The following is a 13,784-nucleotide window of genomic DNA, read 5'->3' as shown; positions in this document are numbered from 1 at the left end:
ATAACTCAATAAAAATGTATGAGATAATTATTACAAATATCAATTATACTACAAAATACAAATAAAACAGTAACAACAATTAATTAATAGCTATTAGTAATTAGTTCTATACCTTTTATTTAGATAATTTCTTTACAAATATAAACACAGTTTCTATTACCTGATCAGGGCCCGGACTGTAGAGTGCCATGGTGAGATAATCAGTGTGGAAGCTTACGTTCAGTGTCGTGTGGGCTTGAGAAGCCTGTGGATGCACCTCCACCACAGCAGCAGTCACCACAGTAGCTGAGAGATTAAAGATAAGGAAGAAGAGAAAACCATCCTAAGACCAGGTAATCAAAGCACCCTTAAGACTTATCAAATTATTGATTAATGGCTGCAATAAAATGATATTCAAGAAATTAAAACGGTTAAAAACTCTCACATGGAACTCTGGATTAACATTTTCATAATAATGGGAGAGAAAGAATTAAACACTCAGAACTTCTGTTTCCTCTTGAGAAACTACAATCCTACTTTTATAAATCTAGAATCATGAACATGGGACTTACTTTGGAGGTTAAATAAAATGTTTAAGATGAATATTTTATATACATATATATGCACATATATACATATATTATCTAACAGTTTTTAATCAAATTTTACTTTAAAGAAACTAAGACAAAACAATGTATTTTAGATGTTATTTTAAAACTTGTTCTAATTGGTATTCGAAACTTTTATTTTCTATATACTTAAATTTTAAATCAAAATATATACACATGTATATATTAATTTAACTTATAATACAAACAAAACAACTCTTAATTCTCACTTAACCTAACTTCAGACAAAAGTAATTTGTAATTTAACGGAGATAAATTTACTTAAAATGGAATATATATGCACCAACTTAATAATTCAATAAAATATTTTTAAAACATTAATAGAATTGAGCAACCTCACCAGCCCTTTTCTTTCTTTTCATGCATACATTTCATCTCTGCTGCAAAAAGTTACTCACACTTATTCCTGATCTGCTTGTGGTCTCTACTGCTCTGATGAAAACGATACCACTATTTTGTGTTCTTTCTTGTTTCACTTTTCTTGCTTGAGGGGTTATCAGTTTTATCAGTCTTTCCAATAAAGAAATACTTTATTGGCATTATTGTGTGTATGGATACATAATGGTTTCGGTGGACTGAAAGTGGGTCAACTCAGGTTTCCAGGCTTGCTTGGCAATCATCTACACACTGTGACCTTGTGAATTTTATCATTTGCTTCACCTGTTTTATCTCAAGTTAGTGACAATTATTCTCTTATTTAATCAGTCTTTCTCTGTCATTTCCCCATTCATGTGTGGCTTTCAGTAGACGGGGACAGAAAACAGCTCTAGAACCACGGTACTCCTTGGTCTAGAGGTCACCTACAAAGGTTTACCATGCAGAACGCTTCATGTATTTGACTCCAGGCTCCAACCAAGCAAGCGACTTAAGAGTTCATCATGCTACAGCTCATCATACTACTGCTTCTGTTAGATAACTTTATTAATGTATCTCTCGAATACAAGCAGATTCTCTTATTTTACAGATAACTAATTTACTAAGAAATCATTTAAACTTTAGTGTATCTCAGTTCTGTACCACATTACTGTAGATGTTTAAGACCAGATAGCTTATCATGTACATATGTAGTTGAGTTTTTATACATCCTTTATGAAATCGATGCCGTTCCTTTCCTCTTCCTTTTGTATCATCAGGGGGTCACAGCCAGGTCTTATGTATACTAAGTATGCACTCTCCCTCTGAGCAGTCCTCAGTCTCTGTCTGCTTAGCCTCTCCCGCAAGCCTTCTGAGTGAGGGGGAGGTGAATGTAATAACCAACACTTGACTGGGAGGCCGCTGTGTGTGAAGCACTGTGAACTCCTCTGCAATGACACTGACTCCAGCCAGGGGACGATTTTGGGTCCCTATTGTTCTCCAAGGTTACTGCTATTGTTTGGGATAGTTTCTTCTTTCCTGAGTCTTCATTTTTCTTGCTGGGATATATTTTAGAAATAATTTCTTTAGAAGAGGATTTGAAAGGATTTGAGTAAACTGTGAGTTACTACAATAGAATTATTTTATTTTCAAATTTGGGAGTAATATTTGATCAAGTACAGAATCCTAGCTTCAAAGTCACCTTGTTTAAATCTGAAATAGTTTCACTGTCTCTTATCACTCAGCAGTCCTACTTTACCACATTAACTGAAAGAGCAGCAACAGCAAAAACCAATTTTCTTTTTATTGCTCCTTATAAGCTTCTCATAGGCAGACTGTTTTTCTCTAAAATTTTAAAAGCCTTACCTATTTTAGGCCTAACATTTCAGTAATTTGAGTTTACATCTGAGTCTTAGTTCACCCAGCTTGTTGATATCATGTGTTCTCTATGGCTGAGCAAGTTTCGTAAGTGTGGCACGTTGAACTAAGTTACTTCTTTCAAACTTTTTCTTCCATTCTCTGAGGTATCTCTACCACTGAAAATTAGCATACTGGGACTGGAAGGAACCTCTGAACTGAAGCATCATTCTTCGTTTCATCTCACTTCTCCATCCCTGGTGTTTGACTCTTTTAGACTATGGCTATTACCTCAGGTCGTATGCTGCAACACTTACATTCTAATACTCTGGTTAATGTTATTTTGAAAAAAATGAGCAATCACATATCTTGTACTTGTAGTCTCCAAGAATTCTTTTCTATCTTCGGAGGGCCCATTTAATTGTTACTTTTACCCCACTGCAAAGTCCTTAGGAAGACCCTGTTTGATTTGTCGGCCTACTTTCCCTAGAATTCAGTGTGCCTCTTCTTTTTCACTCACAATACAATGTCTTTTTTCTCTTTGTTTCTTTTATGTCTGTGTTCTATTGCTTTAACCTCATTTGGTACCACTCATATTTCACAATAAAGAATGGAGTTCATATTTTATTGACTGTGTATGATCTGAGTAGTAATGCTGTAACATATTTCAGGGTTTTGGAAAAGCAGGTATTTTACTTTAAAAACAGAGATTTGGGATCACATATAGAAATTAAAATAAGGATATGATTTTATTTTTGAGCCTCAAAATCATCCTAGTCCCCTACCTAAGCCTACTGGCTCATGTATTGGTGCCATAGTCAGAACCAGCCATATTTACACAGCACCTTGGCCCCAACACTGGAACAAGGTTTTGTTTTTTCTATTAGGATTCCTTTTACTATTTTTCAACAATCCAACTCTCCAACTGTGGTGGTTTAAATGGGAGTGGCCCCCACAGACTCCTGTGATTGAATGCTTGGTCTACAGGGAGTGGCACTTTTAGGAGAGACACGACCTTACTGAAGTAGGTGTGGCTTTATTGGAGGAAGTATGTCACTGTTGCGGTAGGCTTTGAGGTCTCCTATGATCAAGCTATGCCCAGTGTGACACACAAGTCTCCTTTTGTCTGTTGTCTACAGATCAAGAAGTAGAACTCTCAGCTCCTCCAGCACCATGTCTGCCTGCATGCTGCCATGTTTCTCACTATGGTGATAATGGATTAAATCTCTGAAGCTGTAAGCCAGCTCCAGTGAAATGTTTTCCTTCATAAGAGCTGCCTTGGACATGGTGTCTCTGAACAGCCATAAAACCCAAACTAACACCAACTTCTGTTAAAATCCATCAACTACAGTGATTATCCTATTGTCATATTTCTAGTTTTCTCATATTCCTAAAATATCAGTATATAAGAAGCCATCTATTACATATGCTGCAAAACGGAATATAAGCATTTATAGGAAGAAAAACAAGAATTCACAGTTTTGTCAAAACAGAACTAAGAACTTTGATTACATACATATATTACATATAAAATCACAGAACTAAAAACAGATTATTTAAAATTGCCTATGTGAAACTAACTAGTTAGAGAATTATTAAGTCCTCTTTTACCAAGAACTAAAGAAAGAAACGTTGTGGAATAAATAGAGAGGCAAGAGAGAAGAGAGGAGGGAGAGTCCTGAGAGCAAGTCAAGCTGAGCACAGACCTGGCGAATGGGCGGGAGTGCTGGTGACCCCGCTGGTGACCCCGCTGGTCCCGGCCTCTGGGTCTTTATTTGCAGAAGGTGGAGCATTCGGATTTTGTCCATACCATATATTGCCATGCAATGTTTGAAACACGGTTGTTAAATCTTCCTGACTAAGAATGAACTGTTAAAAACAAAGTAAGACTTTACAAAAAGAAAATACACACACAAAGGGAGAAGATTTGCTTTTAAAGAAGTTATTTTATGCGTATGGGTGTTTTGTCTGTGCAACACATACATGTCTGCTTCTGGCAGAGGGCAGAAGAGGAGGACAAAAGGTCCGGTAGGACTAGAGTTACAATAACTTATAATCTGCCACGTGATGCTGGGACTTTATTTCTAGGTCCTCTGGAAGAGTAGCCAGTTCTCTTAACACTGAGATATCTCTCCTGACCCCAAGATTTGCTCCCACTCCCTGAATTCACAGAAGAGAAATGTACACTGGTTTGCCATAGACAAAATTTTAAGGCTCTAAAAATTTTTACTGACTGAATATCCAGTTTTCTGCAGAACAAGTGGTAATTAGTAGTTTATAAAATACAGATTTTTGTCAATTCCAATAAAGTATTTTTATGGATGTACTATACAACTCAGTCATTTTAAATTTTTAAAGTGAGCTTTCACCTTCATGTACCCATCTAACCACTTTAGATTTTGATTAGGAGGCACACTATTGTAAAAATACAGAATAAACAAATATGTTTGTGTAATGAAAAATAAAGTTTACAATATGATTTATATGAATTATTGTTTTTCACAAAAGTCCTATATATAAAGAGCGCAATCTTGATTTTATAAGAAGCTGTAGCTAAAGGAGTAAGACACTTACCTTACAAATAATTAAGAACTAATTCAACAACTTTAAAATTCTTTGTTGTGACCAAACCAAAAGCAAAGACCTATTTTAAGTGCCATGACAGATAATTGAGTGTCATGTTCACTTTGTCATAATATGTAGATATTTTTTTAAACATTACTTAAAATGTTTCTATAAACATTATTTTTTGTAAAGTTTAAGTTAATGTTTAATTCAAAAAGAATGAGTAAACTCCATTACCTTCCACAATGTAAGAGTGCCTTATCTAATCATCTGAGGTGTCTTGGTCACTGTTCTATAGCTGTGAGGAGACACCATGACCAAGGCAACTCTTACAAAAGAAAAAATTGAATTGGAGGCTTATGTACAGTTTCACAAGTTTAGTCCATTACACCATGGCACACTTATCACCATCACAAACATACACACAAAAGAATGAAAGTTGCAGGTTCTTTTTATGTTATGCTTTAATGTTAATTGCAGGTCTCCAGAGAAACATAAACAACACAAAAGTATGGGAGTGATGAGCAGTGTCAAAATTGGCAGGATAAGTCTATAGGATATTTAAACAAGGGGAGGAGGTATTTCCCCGGTCAAAGGTAGTTTGTTAACAGAATTCTTGCTTGGGGGAGGTCAGGCTTTTTTTCTAAGTAAATGCTTTCATGTGATAGTTTGCATAAGAATGGCCCCATACACTCATTGGTTTGAATGCCTAGTCACCAGGAAGTAGAACTCTTGGATGGAATTAGATGGATTAGGAGGTATCCCCCAGTAGGTGGAAGTATGGGAGTAGGCCTTGAAGTTTCAAAAGTCCTGCCACAGTCTCTGGCTTGGATGTAGTTCTCAGCCACTGCTCCAGCACTATGAGTGGCTTCTTGTTTGTTTTGTCTTGTTTTGTTTTGTTTTGTTTTTGAGAGAATTGCTCCTTGAACAGGATCTGTCCACCCTCTTAAGAGCTAAGATTACAATCATTTTTTTTAAACATGGATTCTAGGGATTTGAGCTCATCCTAATTTTATGCATTTAATTAAGACAACTTTCCTAACTACATTGTACTCAGCTGTCCAGTGTTTAGTTTCTACTTTTTAAATGAAGTAATTTTAACCTCACAAAATTTAACTGTTATTTGCACTGCCCCATTATACTTCAAAGATATCACCTACTTAAACTGTTGCATCTAACTGCTCACACTGCCTCTGCCTGGGAATTTGTGCTCCTCTTCCTGTTAGAGCACTGGATTTGTGGTTACTATCAAACAAGAATTGCACCTAGTATAATCACAAACTCTATTTCTTAATTAGTACAGTCTAGTAAATGTCCATCAGATACTGATTTTAATTGTCACTCTCTATTCTTGTTAAGCAACCAGAAAGAGATGTTAGAAGGACTGTAAAGATCCTAGGACTGCTGATCTTACATGTAAGAGTAAGCTCTAAGAATAACCCTAAAAAGAATACTACAAGCTAAAAACTCACAAACTAGAGTAATTGGTATGCATGCATGGACTAACAGATTCAATTCTATTCTCTCACTGACACTGCAGATTAAAGGGGGAGTGATCTAAATATATCTCTTCTAGAATGTACTGCAAAGGTGGCTAACTGATCTGAAGAACTGGGACAGAGGGAAGACTCCTCTTCCTCAGAACTCCCTTCCAGAGGACAGCCAGGTATTTACAGGCAGGCTGCAGCATCACCTTAACTTGCTACAGAGGATTCTTCCTGGGACACTGTAAAGGAAGTAGTTCTGCTTGTAACTGATCTCAGAGCAAAGGGTTTCTCCATGGTAGATGTGTATATATGTGTATGTATGTATGTATATATATATATACATATATATATGTGTATATATACATACACACACACACACATATCTATATGTGCTTTGCTAAGTTATTCCATATATTTCAATAGTGTCAAATATCACTAATGACTCCTCAATTTTGCAAGCCTAGACCTTTCCATAAATTCTTCACGAACATATCTATCAAATAAACTTCATTCATGTAAATTATTATAAACTATAAGTTTAATTGTCTATTGTTTTGAATATGTGTGTGGTCCTTATACATGTATGTAAGTACATGTCCACATGTATATATGCAGGAGGCCCAAAGTTGATGTTAGGTGTCATCTCAATTGTTCCCTTCTTTATTTACTGAGGTTAGGGTCCAGATAGACAGCATGCCCCCCAAGAGTCCGGTCTGTACTGACTTAGTGCTGAGATTACAAGTAGCTACAGTACTTGCTCGGCTTCACTTTACACGAGGGAATAGAGCACTACTAGTGCTTTATCCACTTCTTTACTTCCTTGCTATAAATTACATATTTTATTTAGACCACTTTCACCAACAACCTGGCTTAGGGTAGCAAGTCTTATGAAGAAAGAGACATCATAGCATTCCTGTCAATGTATCTTTAATATCTAGCATAAAGGTTAGCAAAGAGCAGGCACTCAAATATCTGATTGAGAAAGAACAGAGAACATTAAATACATTCTAGTTTATAAGCTACTATTTTAATTCTAACCAACTGGATTATTCTTAAAATGTAGCAAAGAAATTTATGTTGCCAAGAAAATCCTATTCAAACCTAAAAGAAATCAGAGCAATGAAAATATTACCTCCATGGGCTTTAGCTGAGCTTTTATATTAAAACAAGGGACTTCCTTGTACCATTCCCAGGATAAGTTCCGTTCGACAATCACTTCCAAGTTCAAAGGTAGTAGCAGGTCCAGCACTTCCTGGTATGTATCATTCATAAACTGAGACCTTTTGGAAAATATAAATTGTTCTATATACATTCAGTAAGAAGAAAAGAGAGGATGATTAACTTTAGAGTATTGGTCTTTATTAAATAGGAGACACTGGCAACTTTTGTGTAGAGAAAAATAAAATTACATATCAAAATGGGATGTCCCATCTCACTAAAAACTTAAGTGACTTTCTCTAAACTGTTACATATATCATAGGGAAGTAAGACTTAAAAATAGGATTTTTCAGAGAAAGGTCAAAACCACTAAGCTGGGAAAGATTACCTCTATAAATTCAGTAAACAGATCTCATTTTAAAAAAAGCATTTTATATGAATACACATGTGTCAGAACACCATACTACTCTGCAAGAAACAAAGTTGCACCATATGAAATTATCTGTGGATCAGAACAGTAGAAGATGTACAACTGCACACAAAGATGCCCCCTATGTCACTCCAGATGGTGTGATAGCGAAGCCAAATCCCACTCAGGATGCTGTAATCCCCAGAAGCTTGCTTAGGACCTTTAAGGGACAACGACGGCTACTCAACCATAATATCCCTTATATTTTAACTACCTTCAAAATCTTTAAACTAGGGTAAGTCGTGACTTCAATTTTAGCTACCAGCTCACCCTTAATAACATGGGCTTATTTAGGGAATCTCTCAGAATATCTTGTATGAGGCCATTAGAATAAAATTACATTTAAATAAGTATAAATAGTTAAAATCTCCATTTAATGGTAGTGAGAAAAGACATCTAAAGCCCCACAGGGAAATATACATAACAGAATACACAAGGCCATACAATGTTACATGTTTTTGTTTTTCATGAAAATAAAAATTCCATAAATATTTCTGGATAAAATTCTACTCTGTAGAAAAAAAAAAGTAATGGCTGTGTAAAAAGACTACTTTACCAACAGGAACACAGGGCATCAAATGAGGGATGGGGTTGCCATCCCACAGTCAAACCTCTGACCCGTAATTGTTCCTGTCTGAAAGAACTGCAGGGATAGAAATGGAAAGGAGCCTGAGGAAAAGAAGGTCCAGTGACAGGCACAAAGTGAGATCCAGCTCAAGGGGAGGTCCTAAAGCCTGACACTATCACTGAGGCTATGGAGTGCTTACAAAAAGGGACCTAGCATGACCTCACTCTAGAAGACCCAAGCAGCTGAAAGAGTCAGATGCAGATTTTTGCACCTAACCAATGGACAGAAGCTGCTGACCCCTGTGGTTGAATTAGAGAAAGGTGGAAAGAAGCTGAGGAGCATGACCCTGTAGGAGGACCAGCAGTCTCAATTAACCTGGACCCCAAAGATCTCTCAGACACTAGGCCACCAACCAGGCAGCATACACCAGCTGATATGAGGCCCCCAACACATATACAGCAGAGGACTGTCGGGTCTGTGCTCAGTCAGAGATGATGCACCTAACCCTCAAAAGACTGGAGTCCCCAGAGAATTTAGAGGTCAGGTGGGGATGGGGTGGGAGGTGGGAACATCCTTGTAGAGACAGAAGGGAGGAGGAGGTATGGGATGTTGAACAGTCTAGTTGGAGGGTGAACCAGGGGGTGTGGAGGGAAGAATAAAATCTAGAGTGTAAATAAATAAATAAATATAACTGAAAAAAAGTAATGAACTTGAAAAAGTACTGAGACATATTATTAAGATAGAAGAAAATTTAAAACATGAAACTTAAATATAATTATACTGTTAAAGATATGTGCAAATAAAACAAATCAGAACAAATAAATTAACTGTTAACTCTGGATATTTAAAAGAGTTAGCAACTTTTATAAGTAAAGATAATTATTTTGGAGATACAACAAACAAGTACTATAATTTAAGTACCCACAAATACTGATATAAAAGCCATCAATATAATTTGAATGCAGACCATTTAAATTACATCCTATCATTTCTTTAAACCAAACAAGATAGTTTTTGCAGTTTAGATTCTCCAAGTTTATAAAATAGCTTTAGCTTAGAATTAGAGTTATCATTGTATACTAAGAGCTATTATCAACTGGGGCCATGCCTATCTACTGGCTGTGGTCTTTACAAGCTGTATCTCCTCTTTGTTGAGTATTTCGGCTTAAGTAATCACCATTGGGTCTTGGGAGCCTCTTGCTTCCCTGCAGTCTGGGACTTTCTAGTGGCTACCCCCAGTTCCTCATCCTCCATGGCTACATATTTTTATTTGATTTCCTGACTCTGTACTTCTCTCCTGTCCCTTCCAATACCTGATCCTGCCTCCCCTTTTTCCTTCCCTTCCTCTAACCCTTCCAGACCCCTCCCTCCCTCTACCTCCTGTGATTATTATTATTTTTATTATTTATTTATTTATTTATTTATTTGGGGGGGGGTTGGTTTTTCGAGACAGGGTTTCTCTGTGTAGCCTTGGCTGTCCTGAAACTCACTCTGTAGACCAGGCTGGCCTCAAACTCAGAAATCCACCTGCCTCTGCCTCCCAAGTGCTGGGATTGAAGGCATGCGCCAACACTGCAGGGCTCCTGTGATTATTTTGTTCCTCCTTCTATGTAGGGATGAATAATCCACACTTTGGTCTGCCTTCTTCTTAAGATGCATATGTTTTGTGGGTTGTATCATGGGTATTCTGCCTTTTGGGCTAAAAATCCACTTATCAGTAAGTAAATACCATGTGTGTTCTTTTGTGTCTGGGTTACCTTACTCAGGATGATATTAACAGAAAGCCCACAGACTCATGGGAGCTGAACAACTCTCTACTCAATAATAACTTGGTCAGGAAAGAAATTAAAAAAAATTAAAGCTTTTTAAGAGTTTAACAAAAATGAAGGCACATCATACTCAAACTTATGGGACACAATGAAAGCAGGTTCTAAGAGGAAGACACATAGCTCTGAGCACCTCCATAAAGAAATTGAAGAGGTCATACACTCGCAGCTCAACGGCACATCTGAAAGCTCTAGAACAAAAAGAAACAAATGCACCCAAGAGGAGGAGATGGCAGGAAATAATCAGACTCAGGGCTGAAATCACCCAAGTAAAAACAAAGACAAAAGCATCATAAATATTTTTTTTCATTATCTAAGAAGCAGTTTTCAAGTATTTCTAGGTTGTCTTTTGAAAGGCTATAATTGATCTAACTAGAAGACATCTTCAAAAAAAAATCACACAGCAGTTACAGTAAAATAAGAAAAGGATCATTTTCTTTTATACAAATACATTGTGAAAAGCTTACCTGTATAGTCTCATTTTACTCAACTTTATTGTTATCAAATCAATTACAGGTGGGATATTACTCTGGGTCTCTGTTACAGTAACAAATATATTTTTCATTGTAATTAATCCAAAATCAGCAACAAAAACGTTCTGAGACACTGGAGACTGTGGAATGAGCACAACTGGAGCCTTGATGTTAACATCCAATGCAAACCTAGAGCTCTTTCGAGCCAGTTCCTTTACACCATCAGCAGCCATCTCTGCTGCTTGAACAGTTGCTTCAGCCAAGGCATCTTTAACTGCTTGAAAATTATCTATAAATGCCTATAAAGGTGATAGAATATTAATCATATCATATTTAATAAAACATTAAACAGTTATAAATTATATTAACTGTAATTCTACCTCCATAAAGCAAAATAAATACGTAAATAAATAAATAAAGAACAGCAAATATAGTTATAAAATACAAATTTAGTCACCAGAACAATGCCAAGAGGGATATCTGAATGTTCAATAGTATTATTTCCTTATGGTGTACTTTCTCTAAGACCTAATCACTTTTTACACTTCACTCATGTTTGCAGTTTAGATTTAAAGTCTATGAAGTATTTAAGAACTCTCAGGACTAGTTAAATGGTTCACCCAAGTGTCTGCTACCAGCTGAACACGCAAGTTTAGTCTCCAGGGTACTCCTGAAGGAAAGCCAAAAACTGACAACTAGGACTCACAAAACTAGAAATTGTACACCAAGGAAACCAGCAGCTGAGTGAAGATTAAGTTCATAGACTATGAAGGAATCTTTGCCAGACATCCATCCAATAAAGGATTACTATCTAGACTACATAAAGAATTAAAAAAAAAGTGCCAAAACAAAAAACTCAACAATCAAGACTCCAAAGATTCATGAGACAAATCTCTAAACAAAAATACCTCAAAACAAATAGCTACAAAATATCTCACACAGTGTTCAATGTCCTTATTAACTAAGAAAATTCAAATTATTCCATCTTTACCCAGTTGGAAAGGCTAAGATCAAGAAAACAACTAAAAATAAATGCTGTTGAGGAGGAGGGGAAAGGGAGCCCTCATTCACACCTGTGAGGATGGAGGTTGTATCCTCAGCACCCACAAACAAAGCCAGACAGGTGTGTTACCCTCTCATCTCAGCAGTCAGTAAGTGTGGAGGTAATACACAGACTGAGTTAGGCAAACCAGCAAGCTAAATGAGACTCTGCTCTAATTTATAAGGGAGAGAGCACACACAACAACAACAACAATAACAACAACAAAAACAAAAACAACAAAAGAGACTAGAAATCAGTATAATACCAGGAAAATTAAATAGCTGACAGCAAGGGTACAATAGGAATAGAAAAAACTTATGAAAGGCAGAACTAAAGAACTCAGAAGTTCTATGGAAAAATCATTTCAAGATTCAATTTTATTTCTCAAAGTCTATGGTATCTATAAAATGGAATAATTTTGAATCCAAAGTATACTTTTCTTCATTTCTTAATGGTGACTTTATGTATATTTGGTATATAGTTTTTGAACTAAAAGGTAGAAAACGCAAATGTTTACATTTATGATTTAAACAATAAGTTCAATTAAAGTATACTGTAATATATATATATGTATATACACACATACATATAGTATACTATACATTAACTAAAATAATTATCTAAATTAACTAAAATATTTATCAAAATATTATATAAAATATTATATAAAAGACATATTAAACATTTTGGTTGTTATGGTATATAAGAAATTGTTTAAAATACGTGTGTGTGTGTATATATATATATATATATATATATATATATATATATATATATATATATATATATATATATATATATTTGTACAAATCTTCCTAGCTTGGTCTCTATTCTATTTTGGACTTCTTTTAATCAAATGTGGTCTTTTATCCTGAAGCTACCATAAAATTTTTCTATGAAGTATTTTTGCATAAGGAAAAAGCAACATGAAGAAATATCCTTTGTTACTTTAGTTTTAATTTGTAAAATATATTGTTAGGCCAGACATGATGAAATATACATTAATTCTCAGCACTTGGGAAGCAAAGGCAGGTGGATCTCTGTAAGTTCCAGGTCATCCTGGTCTATTCTCTAAGTTCTAGGCCAGCTAGGGACATATCTTAAAAAAAAAAAAAAAAAATATATATATATATATACACACACACACATATATATGTATATATAACACAATATATAATATATATACATGTACACATAAATATATAATGTATGTATATATGTATATATTTGTGTGTGTAAACGTACGTTACATACACACATGTGTGTTTATGTACATAATCTAAAATTTTAATGCATGCATAATTTTTAAGCTGGGTCTTCATCTATTTTTAAAACATAGCAATTTCTTTCTAGAAAAATAATTTATTAAAATACATACCAATATAGAATACAGGAATTTTGTGATGAACACTACTTCAATGCAACCAACAGTTAAATGAACCCGAATGTCAACCACACTCATATCTGTGTATGCATAGCCAGCAGTTGCATCCATGTAAGAAATCATTTTGAAGCTGAAAACTTCTTTTCCAGTGATATAAAGAGCCTTAAAGAGACAAGAACCCCAAATGTCAAAAATCAATATTTGAAATATTATACTCCAAGACAAAAATGAAATGAAGCAAAATAATAAAATATTCTACTATTTGGAAAATCTTCCAGAAATTTGAGAAAGTACAAATGAGACAACAATTGAAAATGCTTTATTAGAATTTGTACCCTAATGTGTTTTCTGTTGTTGTCTTATGTTTGATAACAGAGGAGAAGAGATCTGTATCTCTCTTGGATTTTCTGCTTTGCGCTGAGGCATCACAGAAACAACTTTAGTTAACTTTCAAAGCTGAGACAGACACACCACAGGCACAGGTTCCCTATACT

At 35.3% G+C, this 13,784-nt stretch overlaps 1 protein-coding gene across 3 annotated transcripts in view; it reads right to left on the bottom strand.

Annotated features, from left to right (window-relative positions):
• The window catches only part of Vps13a (vacuolar protein sorting 13 homolog A), a 173,855-nt gene that overhangs the window by 71,318 nt on the left and 88,753 nt on the right, over nucleotides 1–13,784 (bottom strand). For all 3 annotated transcript variants that reach the window (XM_021151796.2, XM_021151798.3, XM_021151797.2), the window contains exons 32-36: nucleotides 13,285–13,452; nucleotides 10,859–11,163; nucleotides 7,503–7,650; nucleotides 4,025–4,187; nucleotides 161–285 (exon numbers count right to left, since the gene is read on the bottom strand). In XM_021151796.2, coding sequence (XP_021007455.1) covers nucleotides 161–285; nucleotides 4,025–4,187; nucleotides 7,503–7,650; nucleotides 10,859–11,163; nucleotides 13,285–13,452 — 909 coding nt within the window. The remainder of the gene's footprint in view (nucleotides 1–160; nucleotides 286–4,024; nucleotides 4,188–7,502; nucleotides 7,651–10,858; nucleotides 11,164–13,284; nucleotides 13,453–13,784) is intronic.

Source organism: Mus caroli, unplaced genomic scaffold, assembly GCF_978045245.1.
Source record: "Mus caroli unplaced genomic scaffold, Mus_caroli_1 scaffold_20, whole genome shotgun sequence".
NCBI classification, from domain to species: domain Eukaryota; kingdom Metazoa; phylum Chordata; class Mammalia; order Rodentia; family Muridae; genus Mus; species Mus caroli.
Note: the sequence above shows the minus strand (reverse complement) of the source record. Positions and strands in the feature narration are given on the sequence as shown.